The sequence below is a fragment of the Prinia subflava genome, chromosome 1 (assembly GCF_021018805.1).
Source record: "Prinia subflava isolate CZ2003 ecotype Zambia chromosome 1, Cam_Psub_1.2, whole genome shotgun sequence".
Classification (NCBI taxonomy): Eukaryota; Metazoa; Chordata; class Aves; order Passeriformes; family Cisticolidae; genus Prinia; species Prinia subflava.
Window position 1 is genome coordinate 4,337,296 of NC_086247.1, and position 18,353 is coordinate 4,355,648.

Below are 18,353 nucleotides of genomic sequence, written 5' to 3' on the forward strand. Positions count from 1 at the left end.
TTCATAAACTCATCAAAGGAACTAATTAATTACATGTTGAGAGAGAAGCAAATCTGTGCCTTTAGTCTCTCCTCCCCTTCTCCAGGGGAAAAGGTTGCAGAGAAATAATAGCATATTTCTAGAAGCACTAATCTTAAATATTTTTTAACATTGGTATGCAAGACCAGTGTATTTTTCATACTCCCTTTGTTGTTTTTCTGCTTTAATGGCCAGATTTTATCTACTTCAAAATGTGCCTGCACTTACACAGTGTACAGACAAAGCATTTTTTTTGTTGGAATGGTACCTGGTTTGGAATTGAAATGTTCTCCTGACAGTTCTTCCAAGAAACTAAGTAGTCTGGAGGACTCTGTTAGGATAATGGTATCACTGATGATGATGATGGGGTCCTCAGAGATGTTTCAGTATTATCATTTCTGTATTATTCTGCTTGGTAGCCTTTATAACATTTAATCATTCTGAGTGTTCTTTTGAAAAGACTTCATTTCTTGGAAGTTTTTTTTCTGTCTCTGCAGTTTGAAGATGTCGGTTTGGTTGTAGTGTTAAAATGAGTAAATGAGTTCTTTCCTTTTGTTCTATTTTTTTTTTAACAGATGCTTCTGTGTCCTCCCTAAATTCATCACTGTGTACCTTTAAAAATATTCTTAATTTTTTGAGAACTACAGAATTCTTCTTGAATTCCAGCTTTAGTACTTACGGAAGATAAGGTGCCCTTTTCTCTTCCCACTGCACTTTAAAGCAGATAAATCATCTTGTCCCATGATTTGACTAGTACAGGGTGGGATTTTTTAAGAGTTTCTAAGTGCCATAGTACTTCAGCTGTTACCAGCCACTACACAAATACACAGAGAGCTGGTGTTTCAGACCCCAAATCTTTACAATGTAAATAGCTAAGACAGACATGAGGCAAACAACAAATAATAAATTGATTACTGGCACATACAGACCATTAAACCTGCCCTCCTGTTATGCTGTTCCTTTACTGAAGCACTTTATTTTAGCATCTGCATATATAATCTCTAATGTTTATTATGAACTTCTTTACACTTCATTTGTTCTCTTTCATTGCATTCACCCTTATTGTAAATTTATCTTCCAATTTTAGTTCAGTTCAACCACCTCAGGACATAAATCCTCACTTAGAGTACATTTGTTGTTGTTAATTATTGTCTTCAAAGGTAATGGGGTTTCAAAGAAGAGCTCAAGTCTGGTACATGTTGGCTGTGCCCTGCTCCTCCTATGATGGTCCTGAGCACATTTTTAAGAGAGGAAAGGAGCTGCATCTCAGTGCCCACCTGAAGTGTGAAGGGTGCCTCAAACCCTGTGTATTTTAGTGTTATTCTGCTCTTTGTTGCTGCACACAGCAAGTTGCTAGAATTGTGCACACTTCATGTGAATACAGTTCTCTGTTTCTAGGGGGAAAAAGAAAAAGGCATTCAAGTTCAGCAAGCAGAGTCTGTCTCCTGTCTGGAGGTTTTTTTTTCTATTTTTCCACATGTTTAAAATGCTTTAAAGCTGTTGTGTTCTTACAAGATGTTGCCTGCCAAGAGGTTTTTGTTTTGAAATTTCAAAATCAGGTAAGAACAGACAAAATAAACAAGTGGGTGGAGGTGGCGTTCAGTTTTCATATGTTATGATCAAGCTGTGTACTTCCCAAAACCTCTATGATTCTATGACAGCATCATAGAATGGTTTGGATTGGAAGGGACCTTAAAGATCATCTCATTCCACCTCCCTGCCATGGGCAGGGACACCTTCCACCATCCCAGGTTGTTCCAAGCGTCACCCAACCTGGCCTTGGACACTTCCAGGGATGGGGCAGCCACAGCTTCTCTGGGCACCCTGTGCCAGGCCTCACCTCCCTCTGGGTAAAGAATTTCTCCTTGTCAGTTTGATGCCACCCCTCCTTATCCTGTCACTCCATGGCTTTGCAAAAAGTCCCTCTCCAGCTCTCTTGGACCCCTTCTGGGGAAGGGGTCTCTAAGTTTTCTGTGGGTCTCTAAGACCCTGGAAGGGTCTCTAAGTTTTCTCTGGAGCCTTCTCTTCTCCAGGCTGCACAGCTCCAGCTCTCCCAGCCTGTCTCTCTGCAGAGCAGAGGTGTCCCAGGCCTCTGATCATCTTTGATGCCTCCTTTGGAACTGGTCCAGCAGCTCCACATCCTTTTGATGTTGGGAGCCCCAGAGCTGGACAAAACACTCCATGGAGGATCTCCGCAGAGCAGAGCAGAGCAGAGCAGAGCAGAGCAGAGCAGAGCAGAGCAGAGGAGCAGAATCTCCCCAGAACCATCCCTGGGCTGCAGGAGGGGATCTTGCTCTGGGCCAGCAGCCTCTCCTGCCCTCCCTGGAATGGGCTGCCCTGGGTGATGGTGGAGTCTCCATCCCTGGAGGTGTTTCAGGAAAGGCTGGACATGCACTCTGTGCTCTGGTCTGATTGATGTGGTGGTGTCTGGTCATAGTTTGGACCCGGTGATGTCTGAGGCCTTTTCCAACCCAAGTGATCTTGGTATTCCTCCTCCTCCTGCCCCCTCGGGGTCCCTGTGCTGCTGTCCAGGAGGCTGCAGGAAGCAGGGCTGCACTGCTGCTGGACTGTATGAAATTCCCCTGCAAAGAAGCAGCACTTCAGCCTAAAACCTTCCACTGTTTCCATCTCGTGTGACATCAAATTGCCTGGACACTGCCTCAGAATGCAAACCTCTGTTGTGCTCTGCTGTCAGTGGAACAGTTTTTACGTGTTTCCTTGCTGTGGAGTTTGAGACCTTGGTAGCTGTGATACACCTGTTGAAAAGTGGATCCAGTTTTGTCCTCTGGATCAGGCCAGGGATCCTTGCACAGCACAGGAGCTGTCCCATGCCACCTCTTCCTTCTCTGCTCAGTTGGTGCATTGTAAATCTATGAGTTTAACTCCCTGAATGCACTTTCCCTCATTCAAGGGAGAAATTTTCTGGGATTCTTTTGTGCAGTGTGCTGGGAAAGTGGCTAATGAAGTTAAATTGACAATTTACTTAACATTTGATAGCAGAGAGGAAATGCTGGTGAGAGATTTTGCTCTGTTGTGACAGCAGTGACTGGGATGTTGGAAAGGCAAGCTGTGTTTTTGCAGTTACCATGGAAAAAGTGTTGGTCATATGCTGTTACCATGGAAATATTCAGTGTGGATTGTTGAAATTAGGAAAATTTCTGGACAGAGTAGAAAGACAATTATTCTTTTTATAGTGCAAGGCTGCTCAGGATGTTTGACAGTAGAGACTGACAAAAGAAAATTATGGAGGATTTAGCATCTTCATGTGTCTAAACTTCACGAGAGAAAATAAAATATATGAAATCTCAAAAAATTTAAGTATCAATAATGTAAAACTTCTGGAGAACTGCTCCATTGATGCTCACTGTTTTCTCCTGCCATCATTAAGTTCTGCAGCCTGCCAGTGTTTTTAACATGATTTCCCCCATTCTGTCTATTTAATGCATTGCAGAGGAGCTGGGCAAGGTCTTTCCCCCACTGCTGCCTGATCAAAGAACAGAAAAAACAAAATAATTTAAAAAAATTGTTTGTGGCAGAAAATGAATTTTTTTTTTTGTCTTCTGTAAGAGAAGTTGCCTCGAGCATTCCAGGCTGTGAAGGGCTGAGTCATTTGCAGCATAACAAAGTGCCCGGCACTGTGAGAGTGCCACAGACAGAAAGTTCAACCACTACCAAGTTACCTTGGACTTCCCTTTCATCCTGATGTCTCCTTTGCTAGAAAACCTCCCTTTTCAGATACAGATTTAAGTCAAAAATTTCTTCTTTCCAGAGAAAATGTTTAAACTTTCTTTTCTAAACTGTCTTTTCTTCCCTTCCCCCTACCACAGGAAGTAAGAATGAAATGGGATTTTAAAGGATAAAATAATTAAGAAAGGCATTAGTTGTATCTCTGTGATGTTGTTTTAGGTATTATCTATTCTTCTCTCAAAGAAATAAAGCTCATGCCACATAAAAAGTGAAAATCTGACAAAGACCATGCAGGTTTTCATACTTGATTATTTTAATGTTTTAATTTGCAATTTTATGCACCTGTCAGTGTCAGTTTTTCTTCTAAATATAGAACTAGTGAAAATCATTCCTCAGTTGGAGAAGAATATTTTTCCTCAATTAAAACTTCTAGTTTTCATTTTGAAAGAGCAGGTTTCAAAGCCTGTGATCAAATATAGTTCTGTATTTATTTCTGTATTTTGTCTCATTCGTGGTCCTGCTGCATTGCACAGGCAGGGTGCTCTCACCTCCTGTCCTGCTCTCCCCTAGGAACTGATAGAACAGGATATTTATTATTATTTATTTATTATTATCAGTGCTAAGGTGCATTTTGGAATTACTTATCGAAGGAAATTGCAAGTAAGGGAATATAGGAATACTCCCTTTGTTTTCTCATTTGGATACCTGTGAAGTTTAATGAAGCAACACCCCTTTCATATTCCATCTTGTTCTTATGATTTCTTCTTTTGAGGAATGTGTCCTCCCACAACTTTATAGAGCAATTTAGGAAATATGTTTGGATTTTGAGTAACAATTTGGTGCTTCCTGTGTGTTCAGCTGCGTGTCTCTGCTGCTGTACATGAGATTTTGCTTGTATTTTGTTGGTGTTTGTGGATTGCAGTTACTCTGCACGGCATCAAGGAACAAAGTCTTTCTCTTCTTTGGATATAAATCTAAATAACAACAAAGAGTGATTTTTAGTTTTACTGTTTGTTAGGGCTTCGTTATTTTAATTATTTTGTTCTTCTGACTCTTGATTTAGCAGTAATTTTCACACATTTTAAGTTTGTGCTTAGACTGTAGCCCTGGTTGGGTTAAGAACCCCAAAAATGTTTCAGTGCATTTATTTACCTTCAAATTGTACCTTGTTGGCATTAACAGACACTGTTATTGTGTTCTGTCTTGTCATCCTGAGTGTGCCACTACCCAGACTGGGAGCAAACACCAGACCGGGGCCGTTTCCTCTCAGGGAATTTCTTAAGTTTTTTTGTTGGCTCTTACAATAGAAACCTTAAATTTCCATTCTGCCTCCTTTATAAATGAGAACTATTTAATCTCTTTTTGCATAAGCAGTTGTACAAAACGTACTATTTTCTGTCATCTTTCACAATATATACTTGAAAAAGAAATCCTCTCACCAGAAATTAAAGATCCTAAGGAGCTGATAGGGTCACACTGTCATGGAAAACCACAAACTTTGATTTTTATGTTAATACTGTAAATGTTAAAACTAATTTTATATTATTAACTCTGTTGTCTCTGTTGTGATGTTTCAAATGCAGTTGCCATCCTTCCCCGTGATATTCACTGAGTTTTTGATGTGTTCAAGTCTGATTATTTTTGGTGTCCTGGGAGAAACAGCTAAACAATCTTTGTATTTTGTTTTGCCTTGTTGTGTAAAAGGTTAATGTCAGTTTTTGTGTCTTTTCTCTCCCTTTGATAACATGGATATAAATTAATTGGAACAAAACATAGCATTAGACAAGCAAAAGTAATTCTGTTTATTCTATTTTCCAGATGGAATCAGTGTCAGTGGACTGCCACTCTCCAGTCCTTTCCGGCAGGTTGTCAAACCAAGAGTGGAGACCAAACCTCTAAATCCCCAAGAAAGCAGCAAAGTTGGTGATTTCAGTCACGTCAAGGTAAGGAATGACATAAAATAAGTAAAACCTGTGGTTTTTTGTTGTACTGTGCTATGACTTGTTGTGTGATTAAAAAACAAAGGTTTCCTTGTCTCATAAGTATTTCCCTTTGGTTTGCTTTAGCACAACTTGATGTTCTGTGTTTGGATTGTTATGTTACAGCCAACAAACAAAAAAGGTGAAGAAAGATCAGGCTCAGAGTGGAAATTGCAGAGTTGGCTGTCCCTGTGGTGTGCTGGGGGAGCTGTCAGCTCACCTCATGCTGCTTTCTCCTGCTATTTACTCTGTAGGAAGGTGCTTCTCTATGAATTCTTGACTTTCTTGCCGTGAGGTTTTTTTTAACTGGTGTTCATACAAGTAATAAAACAGAATAGTTGAGAGAGTCAAAGGAAAAGTAAATAAAAGTAAACAAAAGTAGGAGGGTGGAAGAACAGTTGTGCAGGTGGAAGCAGCACTGTCCTTACCAAAAGTGTGCCCTGACCTAAGCTGCTCTTTGCTTTTCTGTGGCAGCTCTTACCTGTTGAAGGTGTAAAGTTGTTGTTTTGAGCATGAAATGAGTTTAGCTTCATAATGGCCAGATTTGAAGAAGATGTAATTTGAGATCAAAATAAGAAAGATTGTAAATAATGGACTGCAGCACTTCATTGTCTCTTCCCAGCTTCTGTGAATGTTGTGTTGTGTGCAGTATTTGATGCATTCCCTGCACAGATCCCTGTTCTGCATCAGCTCCTCCTGTCAGGAATTGGAGCGAGTGTTGTACATGGCAATATTTGGCTTCACATGTGTTTGGCTGAGAAGCAAACACAGGCTCTGCTTTTCTCAGTCACTTGCTTTGCCTGTGAATTTGCTTCCTTCACAGTGAGAATATTCACAGTCTGAGCAGTAGACAGGTGAAACTGTTAATTTGTGTTTTTCTTTTGGACCATTATCACTGCTAATTCATCATCAATTGATTCTGCAGCACAGAAAACATGACTGCAGCATAGGAAAGGTGTTAGCAAAATTACTAAAGCCTTTGTTTTTTATGACATAGCAAGATGTTTCCCAATTTTTTATGAATATAAATCAGGGTGATTGAGAAAAGAATTTGCTATTTAAGTAAATAAAATGCCCAGCATTCATTTTTAAGTTCGGGTCTTTGTGTAGAATGTCTGATTCTACACACTGATTCTACACACTTCTCAGTCACGGTGGCAAGGGGAGTATTGCTTCAAGATAGGACTAAAAAAATCTAGAAATGCAGAACTTTGCACCAAGTACATGAAGAAAAAAGCATTTTGGTGCACTTTTTGCTTGTCAATCAGTTGTCCTGGCAACCAAGAAGTTGCAGGTTCTCAATGATCTGTGATAGTACTAGAAGGATGTTGGAGGGCTGTAAAGCAGAAACTTGGTTTTTAACATGTATAGCAAAACAGTGTGATTGGAAGGCACATGCTGGATCCTGTTGCCAGGTTTGTGGAATGAATTTTGATTTAATTGGTATTTTGCAATGGAAGAACCATTAAGATGATCAAAACTATGCCTAGTAGAGAATACACATTCCAACAGCATCAAAGGGTTCTTTGCTGAATAAAAGTCTCTGTGTCCAGAGCCTGATGAGCATCACTGCAGTACAGCACCTGTAGTGTGCCTGGAGTTTGTCCCAATTAAACTACTGTAAATCAATAATTGGGTCTGCTTGGATTAAAAATGCCTATGGAGCTCAAAACTATTTAGAACTCTGTTAGAAGTGTTCTTTGATTCACTGGACTATCCACATAATTAAGTCTCTATGTACATGGACAGATGTAGTGGGTAGTGGGTAAATGACCAGAAAAAATGACCTGTTACAAGTGAGGAGATGGATTTGCCTCTTTAGGCAGTCATTCTGTGAAAATGTGGATTTCTGCTTGTGACTTCTGTTTTAGCACTGCTCTTTAGTAAGGAGCAGCATAGGAACCACCAGTGGCTTCAAATGAAAGCTAGATAGATTGCAAACCATAGAATCAGGGAGTTATTGTAAATAATCCAGTCAATTAAGCATTTAAAGATATAATTAGAATGTGCTGTGGTCCGGTTTTGTTGGCTGAGTTTTGAAGAATTTCCTGTAGTTTTGGATTTGAGTCTCTGTTTTAGACTGGCTGACTTTGAGAACGTGAATTACATTCATTGTCAAATACTTGTGCTCAGACCTCGTCTGAAATGAAATAAGCTGGGATCTGCACACCAGAGATGATCCAAGGCTCCCTTTGATACTGAGTTTCAAAATATTTGATATTTAGGAACCTTTTTGAGTTCCCTAGAACCTCCTTAAAAGATCCTTGAGTTTGTCCCTGTGGCAGCAGAACAAATCGGGGTTTGTGGGCTGTTTGTTTGCCCCTCATGGTGCAGTTTGGGTTACTTTTGGTTTATTGTTGTGCCAATTAGAGTGGTTTGACAAGGACTAATGTAAGAAGCGAGTGGGAGTTTTTAAGTTAAGAAGCAAGATGGATCTTAAACAATTTGTATGTGTGGTGAAAACACTCTGCTGTCACTTACTCATGATTTAACAATAGGTGTCTGATGTGAATATTCAGGGGTAGTGGTTATTTTTCAATCCTGCATGCTGTGCATAAGCTCCTCTTCAAATAAAAGTGAATTTCTGCAAGTGAAAGTGAATGTAAATCAATGCTTCTTGTGTTGCTGATTCTGAAATGTCCTTGTTCAGATATTTATAAGCCTCATACTTAAACCTTCCCTCCCTACTTGTTTGCCTTACAATTTTTGTGCAGTCTTGGATATTGCAGTCGAGCTTTTCTGCAATCTCTGTTTCCAATTTTGCTGCAGGCTGTCTCGTAATAAACCAGTCACTGGCTTCTCGAAATGACTCTTACAATGAGCTCATAAATTCAGTGTAAAAATTGCTTTATGACCTCATCATAAAGCTTGCTTGTACCCTCAAGCTGAATAGAATCTCATGCTGTAATATTCAGATACTCTTTTCTGCCGTTCAGTGCTGGGTTGTTGTGCTGAGCCTTGTCTAAACTCCTCGGTTGTTCCAGGGTGCATCTGCATGAAAGGATGAATTTCCTTGCTGGGGTAACTCATCCCTTCATGCTGTGCTGATAGTGGTGTGTGAATGTCAGTTTTGGGGCTGAATCTGTTACTTTTGGAGTAACACTGCAGTGTGTTTAGATATTCAGCTACTCTCTGTCCTAATGCAAAAGCTGTAGTGAGAAATTTAACCAGCTGTTGTAATCTCCCAGCAAACACAGTTTTAACCTGGGGATTCTGCACTGCTTTTCATGCTTGGAAGCTGAGATGATGTGGTGTGGTCTAGTTCTCATCAGATGGGAGAAACACACTGGCACTTCATTCCCTATTCCATATGGACTTGAGCTTTAGACATCAGTCCAACCCAAAGAATTGAAATGGAGAACTCCCTTAGCCGGATGATGAAAACTTTGGAAGCATACTGTGAGTTTTTTAAAACCTTGTTTTAAGCTGTTAAACACACCCAGTGCATACTGGCCAGTTGTTTGGCAGACAGAGGTGGTTTATAATTTATGAGGGATTTGGTATCTGACTTCTTTATTTGTTTTGAGACTTGTTTGTTCAGGAGAATTTCCCTCTGCATCCTGAATGTGAGCTGTAATTCTGGAGATTCAGCTGCAGAAGCTAGAGAGGTTTAAGTACTCTCATAAAACTGCTCTGTTCCTGCACTCTCAGTAAATGGTAGGAAGTGTTAAATACAGTGTGTAGAGCTAATTTAATTTAACACACTTTCTTTAATGTATCTTTTCTGATTTACTCAGCAGTGTATTAAGATAAGATACAGGCCTTAACTGGATTTTTTTCTATTCAGTTCTCAGGCTTTACTCTTCTATGTGAAAGTGTGCTGCTAATAGGGATAAACTTTATATTGTTGATACTTTAAGCTCTAACCCCTTTTATTCATAAGCCTTATATCTATTCTAAGATTAAGCCCTTAAACAGAACAAGTGGGATTTCTTTTTTTTTAAATTTTTAAATTATTTTGGGTGCTGCTGAAGTTAGAGTGGATGTTGAGTCTGTAGAACACAATTGAAATTTAGATTCCTTTTCATTGAAGAAATGTGAATATAGGAATGAGATCTTAGGCACCAATATATAGTCCTAGATGTTGAGATGTTGCACTTCCACACTGTCCTATTCTGGAATTCAGTGCTACGTTTGTAAATTCTGTGGCCCTGAGTTCTCCCTCAGTATTAAACATGTCAAATCTTACATTTCTACCTGTTTCCCTAATAACTTTCAAGATGGTAGAAGATAAAAAATAACCAAAGCTCTTTCACTTCCAAATCTGATTTTTATCAAAATAATGCATATCTTATTTTTTATAATTGACAGTTTGTTATATGAGTGCCAGAAGGCCACTCAGCATTTCCTGAAGCCTGCTCAGATTGGAGCTGTAAGCCACATCAACCTTTGCCAGGTCAGCAAGGTGTTTTTTTCTTGCCTTCCTGGCCAAGAATTGCAGTTTTCTTTGAGATAAAGTGGATTATAAAAATAGAGCTGTTCTGCAAAAACAAGGAAGAGATGGATTTTTGGCAGTTGGTACCTGTCTGGCCAAATTTGATTATGAACTGGATCTGGATGAAAGCTGGCAATTTTTGAGCAGTATGGATCTAAATGCTTTTAATTTTCCTTCCCTGCCCAGTTCACCTTTGCTTGCTTGCTTTCTTGTGAGTTCTATAAATAGCTGAGTATTCCACACAATTTGTGGTTACCACTCCTCTCACTCCCTTCTTCTGTGAATTTTCTCTCAAGAAAGGAGCAGTCTGTTGTGCCCTGGAGAGGACTGTAATTCAGAACTCTAAGAAAATATTTTACTAAAGCTGTTCCCTAGAGCCAGGAGTAGAAAAAACCCTTCTGCCCCTTGGATTTGGATAAATTCAATTCATTCAGCTTGTCTGGAATTTTACTTTCAATATTATCACAGTAGCATCTGCAATTTCAATGCAATATGTTTTAGAACTTGCTATTTTCCCAATTTTATTTGACATGAAAGAAGGATTAAAATTTTTATAGAGTACTAATAGAAACAAATTGGACAGATTTACTGTCTGCCTGTTAAAAGTGCTGTTTCTGTGGACTTTCTTCATTGCCACTCAGAAAACAAGTGATGATACCCTGCTTATACCCAAACAAATCTCTCATCAGGAGGAGCTGCAGGTGTAATCTCCTGTATAACCCACACTTCATCTGTTTCTTGTCTGAAGATGAACAAAGAGAAATGAAAGTTGACACCAACACAATAAACAAAGCTTATGTGAACAGCTGGAGGTGGTCACATCCATAATGACATTGTAATAAAAAAAGGAAAAATCTTAATACTGACGTTGGCTTTCGTAGGAGGGTGGTGGCTGTATTGAAAGTGAGGGGAGAAAAGCAGGGGAAGTTGACTGGATTGGAATAGTGGAGAAATAATAAAGCTGGGCTCATGTGAAGACCTGCTGAACTGGAAACTTGAAGTGGAGGGAGGGAGGGTTGGAACAAACATCTGGAACAGAGTGGTGAAAGCCCAGTCAGCTCTGTAAGAAATGTTAAGAATAATTAGAAAGTGAGATATTTGTGTGAATCCTCTGCTTGCATCAGGTAATAAATTCCCTCAAAATGTTCTTGCAGAGGTCAGAGAGCCCCTGCAGCCTGGAGCTCTCAGAAGGTGACCTGCTGTGTGCCCCATGTCAGGTGTCACAAACCCAGAATCCCCTCGGGGTTTTACACATTCATTTTGCACTTGCAAGTTCTTGCATGTTTAGTTTTCCTCTTTTAATGAGAAAGAGGAGGTAGGTCAGACAGGGTTCAGATCAAAGACCACTCTTTATTTCAGGTGCCTTATTTACTTGTTTCTTACCCTTGTACATTTACAGTGCTCGTGTTGTACATCCAGACATTTGTTGCTGAAGCTGGTTTCAGCCTTGTGCTGCATTTTTATTTAATCCTGCATATGATAATGTTTTCTTTCTAAGTGTTTGATGGAACTTTTTGAAATTCCATAAATTTTATTGATTTAATAATTTTCTGTGGTCTCTTACCCACAAAACTCAGTGCATTGACAAGAAATGAAGAATAATTTTACTACAGGCTGTGATAAGCAGTGTGCCATAGTTTTTTTCTCTCCATTTGAGAATAAATAAGCCTGCAGGCAAGTTCAGTTTCTTAATATTCCAAACAACTTTGTTTTGTTGAAATATTTTCAATTCCTCTTTCATAGAGGTTGATCATATTATGGCTTGGAGTTTTGCTCTGATTTTTGGGCATCTGACTAAGGAAATAAAGAGCCTCTTAATTAAAAAAAAAAGTCTAAATCTTTAGACTGTAAATATTCTGTTTAGCTAGAAGTGGCATTTTTAATAGCTGCCTTGCCCAGGAGTATGAGAGAGAGACTGAAGTTTAGTAATGTGGGGACTTGAGAAGAGCAGGTCAGGTGTGGTGGTTCTGCTCAGAAGAAATGGGAAGTGCAGGCTGTGGTGGCTGGAATTGATGCCAGGCCATTTTTGAAAGGGCACCTCAGAATCTGCTTTACCAACTCTGTTTCACTGGGGGAAGTGACTGGAGAATCATCCCAGCAAGCTCCACATTTGCTGTTTATGGGTGAACCCGGTTTAAAATGTCATAGATTGCAAGTTTTTAGTAAGATGGTCTGGAAGAGGAATTGCTTAAGAAAATTTCATTTGCTTTACAAGTTTGTTTAAAGCTTTTTAATTTAGTATTAAGAATGATGATGTGTTAAATTTATCATTGATCAGTCAGAGGCTGACTCTTTGCTGGGGGGAGTAGGACAAGATTGACTTCAAAATACTTAAATTTCCAAGCAGTGAAAATGATCTAAAATCATCAGAAGTAGAGGAGAGGAAATTCTTTGTAAGACAAAGAGGAAAAAAACCCCGAGATTTAAATAAATGCAGCTTGTAACACTGTGTTAGCTAAAACAGATCCAGCTCATATTTTGGTCATTTTATGAAATTGGTTTCTCTGTGTTGTCATTACATTGCTGATCTTTCTGTGTATTGCAGTGACTGATGATGTGAGAGAAGGAAAAAAAGGTGATGAAAAAAATGTTATGTGAAGAGAGGAAAGTGGAATTTGAGGAATTAGGAATTTGAGGGTGTTGATCAGAGTGTAATTTCTTAGATGTTTCTCTGAGATTCATTTAGACCTGATTTTCTGTCGGTGTAATCTTAGAGTAAAATAAATTCCTAATGTTCTTGTGTTTAAATGGAACAAAAAGCACATTCTCTGTTATAAGATCAAAAGTACTATGAATATTACATTGGGAAATTGATCTTTTGCACTGGTGCCTGTTGTTATTGTGTGGAGTATTTGCTGTACCACTTAGAGATGTGTAGTTTGATCATATATTAGTATAAATATTACTGTTAAGTGACTTGGATATGCTTCAGCTGTCCGTAGTTATTAAATAGAGTGAGCATAATACATCACACTTTGCAGATTGGTAAGAGTACTCAGAATGACTTACTAATTTTAAACCTGGGGCTCTTAAAACATTATTGGTTTAGCTGAAATAGGTCTGAGAAGAGAAAAACACAAATGACAAGAAGCAATTAAAATGCAGATTTTGTAATAAAGTTAATCTCTGGAGCAAGGAAGTTTCTAGATTGCTTCATGGCAGTAACTAATATGTCTAAATTTTATCAAGTTTACTTTCAGCTAGGTTATATCTTTGTATCAAATGCCCAGCAAGGTGAGCAGTCCATTTCAGTAACTTTCTTGAGTAATTCCATGAAATTCCACTCGTTGGTTAGACACTGTGCAAATGCAATTAATATTTTTATTACTATTAAATGCAAGTCATAGACAGTTGTTGCTGTTGATACAGCAGCTGACAGTCCAGAAGAAGGAATGAATGACTTGCCCAGGATCACACAGGATGTACAGTTGGGAATATTGTCATCCACCAAATGCTCCATCCCATGAAGAGGGTGAGAAACAGATGATGTAATCTTGTTTCTCAAGAATATGAAAAAATCATCTGAAATCCTGCATTCTTCACTGCTGGAGAAATTCAGCATTAGGTTTTCTTTGCCTAGAACCTTGATCTTTTACCAAAAGCCATTTTTGGATTTTGCCCCTTGCCTGGTGCTTGTTCCCTGTGGTCAGCTGTCTGTGTCTTTTTGTTTTAATTCTTCCATGTTATTCTTCATTTGTTTTTCCACCTCCTGTTGGTCAGTGCAGTGCTGCTGGCAATCCAAATCCTCTCCCTGAGTTCATCTTGGTAATCACCTGCAGACTATAGGTGCTCCAGGCTAGAATGAGGGGAACAGCTACAAATGGAGAGCAAATGAGTTGAATTATAAAAAAGATGGAATGTAATCCAGATGCTGGGAATCTATTCTTGTACCCTTGGTGGAAAACTTCCTACTGATGATCCATCAAATCTGATCCTGATAAATTTACCTCTGAGGTTTCAGCATCAAGCCAAGAACTCTGAGTTGAAGCAGGCATTTTTGGAAGTTAGACAATTTTATGGAAATATTTCAGTGGCAGAAAACTTTCTCCATCCTTACAGCAGTTCCTGTAATGGTGAAATAGCCTTTTAAAAGTGCATTTTACCATTAGCTCTGATTCGTCTTGCCTTCAATTTCCACCACTGGGCTTTAAAGCAAATAAAGGGCCTTTTGCCCTAGGTATCTTTTTTTGTCTAGTTATTGTAAATGAGATAATGTGGGACCAATTATTTTTAGAATTTTATTCCAAACTTTTGTGTATGACAGAAATGTCAAATTCTGAAGGAAGGAGGACACTGCTTTTCCTTCACTATTATACAGCTCAGTGATGATTGCCCCCAAAGTGCTGGTTTTGCTCTTGAAGCTGTATTTCTGTAAAGTTTGAAAGTTTTATGAATTATAATGAACATTTCTTTTAATGTTTCAGTTTTGAAACTGACCTTTCAGGTTTCCTTTGTGGTGCTACTGTCATGGAACTATAATGCATAACTTCATCATGACAAATTTTCTACCACAAAAGAAGTAAAATAGTTTGAATTGTAACTGTTCTTTGTACTTGGTATCCAAGTGTGGGTTATGATCTCCAAGTCTGGATGGAATGGAGTTGAAATTGTGGGTGATCATTAGATTTTGAACTGAAAAATTAATAAAAGTAGAAATAATTCTATTATCATGTTCTATACCACTTCAGCAAATATTCCTGGGAGTGATTGTTGTTCAAATTAAGAGAGGTGAGTTGAGCAAAAGCAAAAGCTGTCCCCACATCTGAGCACTTATAACCCTGCATTTTACTAATAACTTTGAATAGTAACTTTGCCTGTGATTTCTGTGGAGTAAAAATACTCAAGCCCCACAAAACCCAAACAATCTAATCCTCAGATATTTTTGTAGTGGCAGCCCTGCTCCCCTCATCTGCTTTGTGAAAGCCACTTGCTTTGAAAAGTCCTTGATGGAAAAGGTAACACAGTGAGCCTGTGGACATTCTTTCTTTATTTACTGTATACAGGGGACCTTGTTTCCCACTAAAAATCAGAATTTGTGACATACCTATATGCAAAACATGTTTTCTGCACTCTGCAGTGCCAGGCTAAGTCCTGCTGAGCTGTGTGTTCATCACACCAGGCTCTCCTAGATGTGTGTGCTGAATCTCCCAAGGAACAGGAAGGCTCAGGGGTTTTTATATTCCAGGAACAAATATTTAGGGAACACTGAGAAAAGGAGGAGTGATTCAGGTCAACTTAATCAACTTCATAATTCTGCTTTGAGAAAAAAAATGAATTCTGGACCAAATTCATAGATGCTTTTCTAGTGTCCATTATCATAATATTCATCTCACTCCAGTGAGGAATGTATGGAAAATAATACCAGAAGGAGAAGCTGACAGCAGGAATCTCAAATAGCTCTGCTTGCCCATAACATCTGATTGCTGCTGTCCTGTGACAGGAGAAATGGCCCAGATCTGTTCAATCCCTGCAGAGTGTGTCCCATGCACAAAGATCGTCAGGAAGAGCAAGGTCTGTGTGATTTTCCTCCTGTGGAACACTGACATGTTTCTACCTTTGTCTAGAAATATCTTTTGTTAATGTGATATAATAAGCTCTTTGAAACGTTTCTACCTTTTTTTTTTTTTTCTTTTTTTTTTTTTTTTTTTTTTTTTTTTTTTTTTTTTTGGTTTGGTTTTTTTTGTTGTTGTTTTTAGTCTCTTCTCATCTCTCATAGTATTTTCTACTCACTGTTACTTTGCCATGTACAGAATCCTGTCTGGCTTTTTCAGGAATCTTGCCATCTGTTGAGTACCTTGTACCAGCTTAACGTGTGAAAGTCTGTAAGGCTCAGCTCATGCTCTCTTTTCCTCGTTTGTTCAGCTCACAGGCTTGTATCTTACTCAGAAAGAAAATCAAACTATGACCATCAAGCTTTTTAAGGATATATAAAAGAACATCAAATGGGGATAGAAATCTGTCTATGAGTCTGACCGTGGTACATTTTCATTTTGCATCTTAATTATTACCTTCCTTCCTCTGAGCAACAATATCTCCCTATTTCAAAACACTCACAGTGTGTATTAGGAAAAATTTCTTCACTGAAAGAGTTGTTAAGCACTGGAAGGGGCTGCCCAGGGAGTTGGGGGTGTCACTATCCCTGGAAGTGTTCAAAATATGACTGGATGTGGCATTTTGTGGTGCTCTTTAGTGGACATGGTGATACTTGGTCAAAGGTTGGACTTGATGATCTTGGATTGATAATTTATGCTTCTTATCTGGCTCATGTTTGTGCTAAAAAGATCTAAAAAGTAAAAACTTTGTGCAGTTGTCTCAGTGACTGAAGGTTTAATTGCCTTCAGAAGAGTAAGAAAGTCTTTTTGTGTATCTCAGGAAAGAGAGGAAACTGCTCAGCCACTGCTCCCTGTCCCTTCCCAGCAGAGTCTGAATTTTATAGGAGCAGAATTTGCTTTTGGACACCAAAACCTGCAGGTTACAGGATTAGGAAAACAATGGAAAATGTCCTTTGTAAACTTGGTCTGAAAGACAAGAAAAGGTTTTTCTTTTGAAGGAGTTGAAAAATTCAGAATGCAGCAAGCAGAGTGAAGAGCTGTTCATCCTTTGTGCTCAAATGGTTAAAATTTTCAGAAAAGTGAAACACTTCATTAAAATTCTGTCAGCCAGGCTGGAGAGTTGGCCTTGGACTAACCTAAAGAAATATGCTGGACTGGAGTGCTGCATCACAGCACAGTTTCTCAGCTTCTCTAGCATCTTTTTTCCCCCCCCTCTTTTTCCCCCCTTTGCTGCACTCCTTTGAAGGAAGATACAGATTATTTTGATCATTTCGTTCCTGTATTTTGAAAATATATTCCTCTACATTTGTGTGGTTACCTGTTTGGAGTTGTGGTGGGCGTTTTATTTTTCCAACCCTTAAAAATAAACCTTGAATTTTAGTTCATCACCCAAGATAAACTGAAATTTTCCATACTTCTCTCTCTGCATGACCAGCTCGCTGGTTTGCATTTTCCTGCTGTTTGATGAATTGGGAAAATCTTAAAGAATAGCAGCAGCTTTGAAACGGCGTTTTCCACGTTACGCTCTGTGTAGTGCAAATGCATTTCCTTGCAGGTTTGTCTGTGGGTTTTGTTCAGGCACTGTTTGATTTGAAAGCAATTAAATGAAAAATAGACACTGCAGGTTCAGAGTTTCTCTGCCACGTTTAATACGCGGGGAGTAGGTTGGGATCTGGAGTGGCTGCTCTGAAATGATGGAGAAGATCAAATGTGGAGCTTCAATATTTCAATTTTTAATCTAAACACCAGGTTGTGAGCTTTTTCTGGGGAATTCTAAATTGAAAGGAATGTGGCTTGAGTCAAGCATACTGTTAAATGAATTTCAAGGTGAAGAGATGATGAATATCTGTATGTCTCTTTTTCTGTAATACATTGTTTGTATCTAAATACTTTTTTTTCTTAAGAGACTGAGTGACCAAAATTGCCAAGACAGGAAGAATAAGAAAGGCTTTTTTGGTTATTGTCACACAAATTTAGCAATAGCCGAGGTTTTTCTCCATATTTGAGTCCAGGGCATACACAGTTCCTGACTGGAGTCATGCTTTCTCTGTGATCAGGCAAAGATACACCTTTTTTGTGAACTAACAGTATCAGGATGATGCTTTTCATCTCCTCTTTGTATTCATTTCAGGTCCTGTTTTCCTATGTGCCTATCCTTGCTTTAGCTCAGTAGCAATCAGTGGGAATAACTGAGGCTGCAAACAAAATAAACAGGAAAAACTCTGAAATCTGAGTATTACTTGCCATTTCCTTTGTATTCTGTGATAATGTCCAAGTTCTTTAAAATAGTTGTGATTGCTGCTGGTGGTTTGTTTGGTTTTCTTTCCCTCCTGTCTCAGGAATTTCCCTAATTGCCTGCCAGTGCCCTCTTCTTCAGGTCTTTCTATCAGCTTATGATCATATAATTTATTACAAATTGCTACCCTGCATCTTTAATGAATATTCAGAGCACAAAGTGAAAACAAATCTATGATCTCCTCAAAGGAATTCAGATTTTTTTTCTGCAGCTAGAGGTTCTAAGCAGCAATATAAACAAAATTATTTAGCTGCAAATAAACAGAAGGGAATTGTCAACAGTCCCCCTTTTGATTGCATTGCTTCCCTTGCTTCCTTCTGAGAAGGTTTTCACTTTTCCTTTACTTTTTCACTCGAGGACTTAGAAGAAAGGGTTAAGGCTCTGGA

The 18,353-nt window shown here is 38.8% G+C and overlaps 1 protein-coding gene across 3 annotated transcripts in view; it reads left to right on the forward strand.

Moving 5' to 3' along the window:
• TRAPPC9 (trafficking protein particle complex subunit 9) overlaps nt 1-18,353 on the forward strand; it is a 455,571-nt gene that overhangs the window by 76,213 nt on the left and 361,005 nt on the right. For all 3 annotated transcript variants that reach the window (XM_063407939.1, XM_063407850.1, XM_063408027.1), the window contains one exon: nt 5,524-5,648. In XM_063407939.1, coding sequence (XP_063264009.1) covers nt 5,524-5,648 — 125 coding nt within the window. The remainder of the gene's footprint in view (nt 1-5,523; nt 5,649-18,353) is intronic.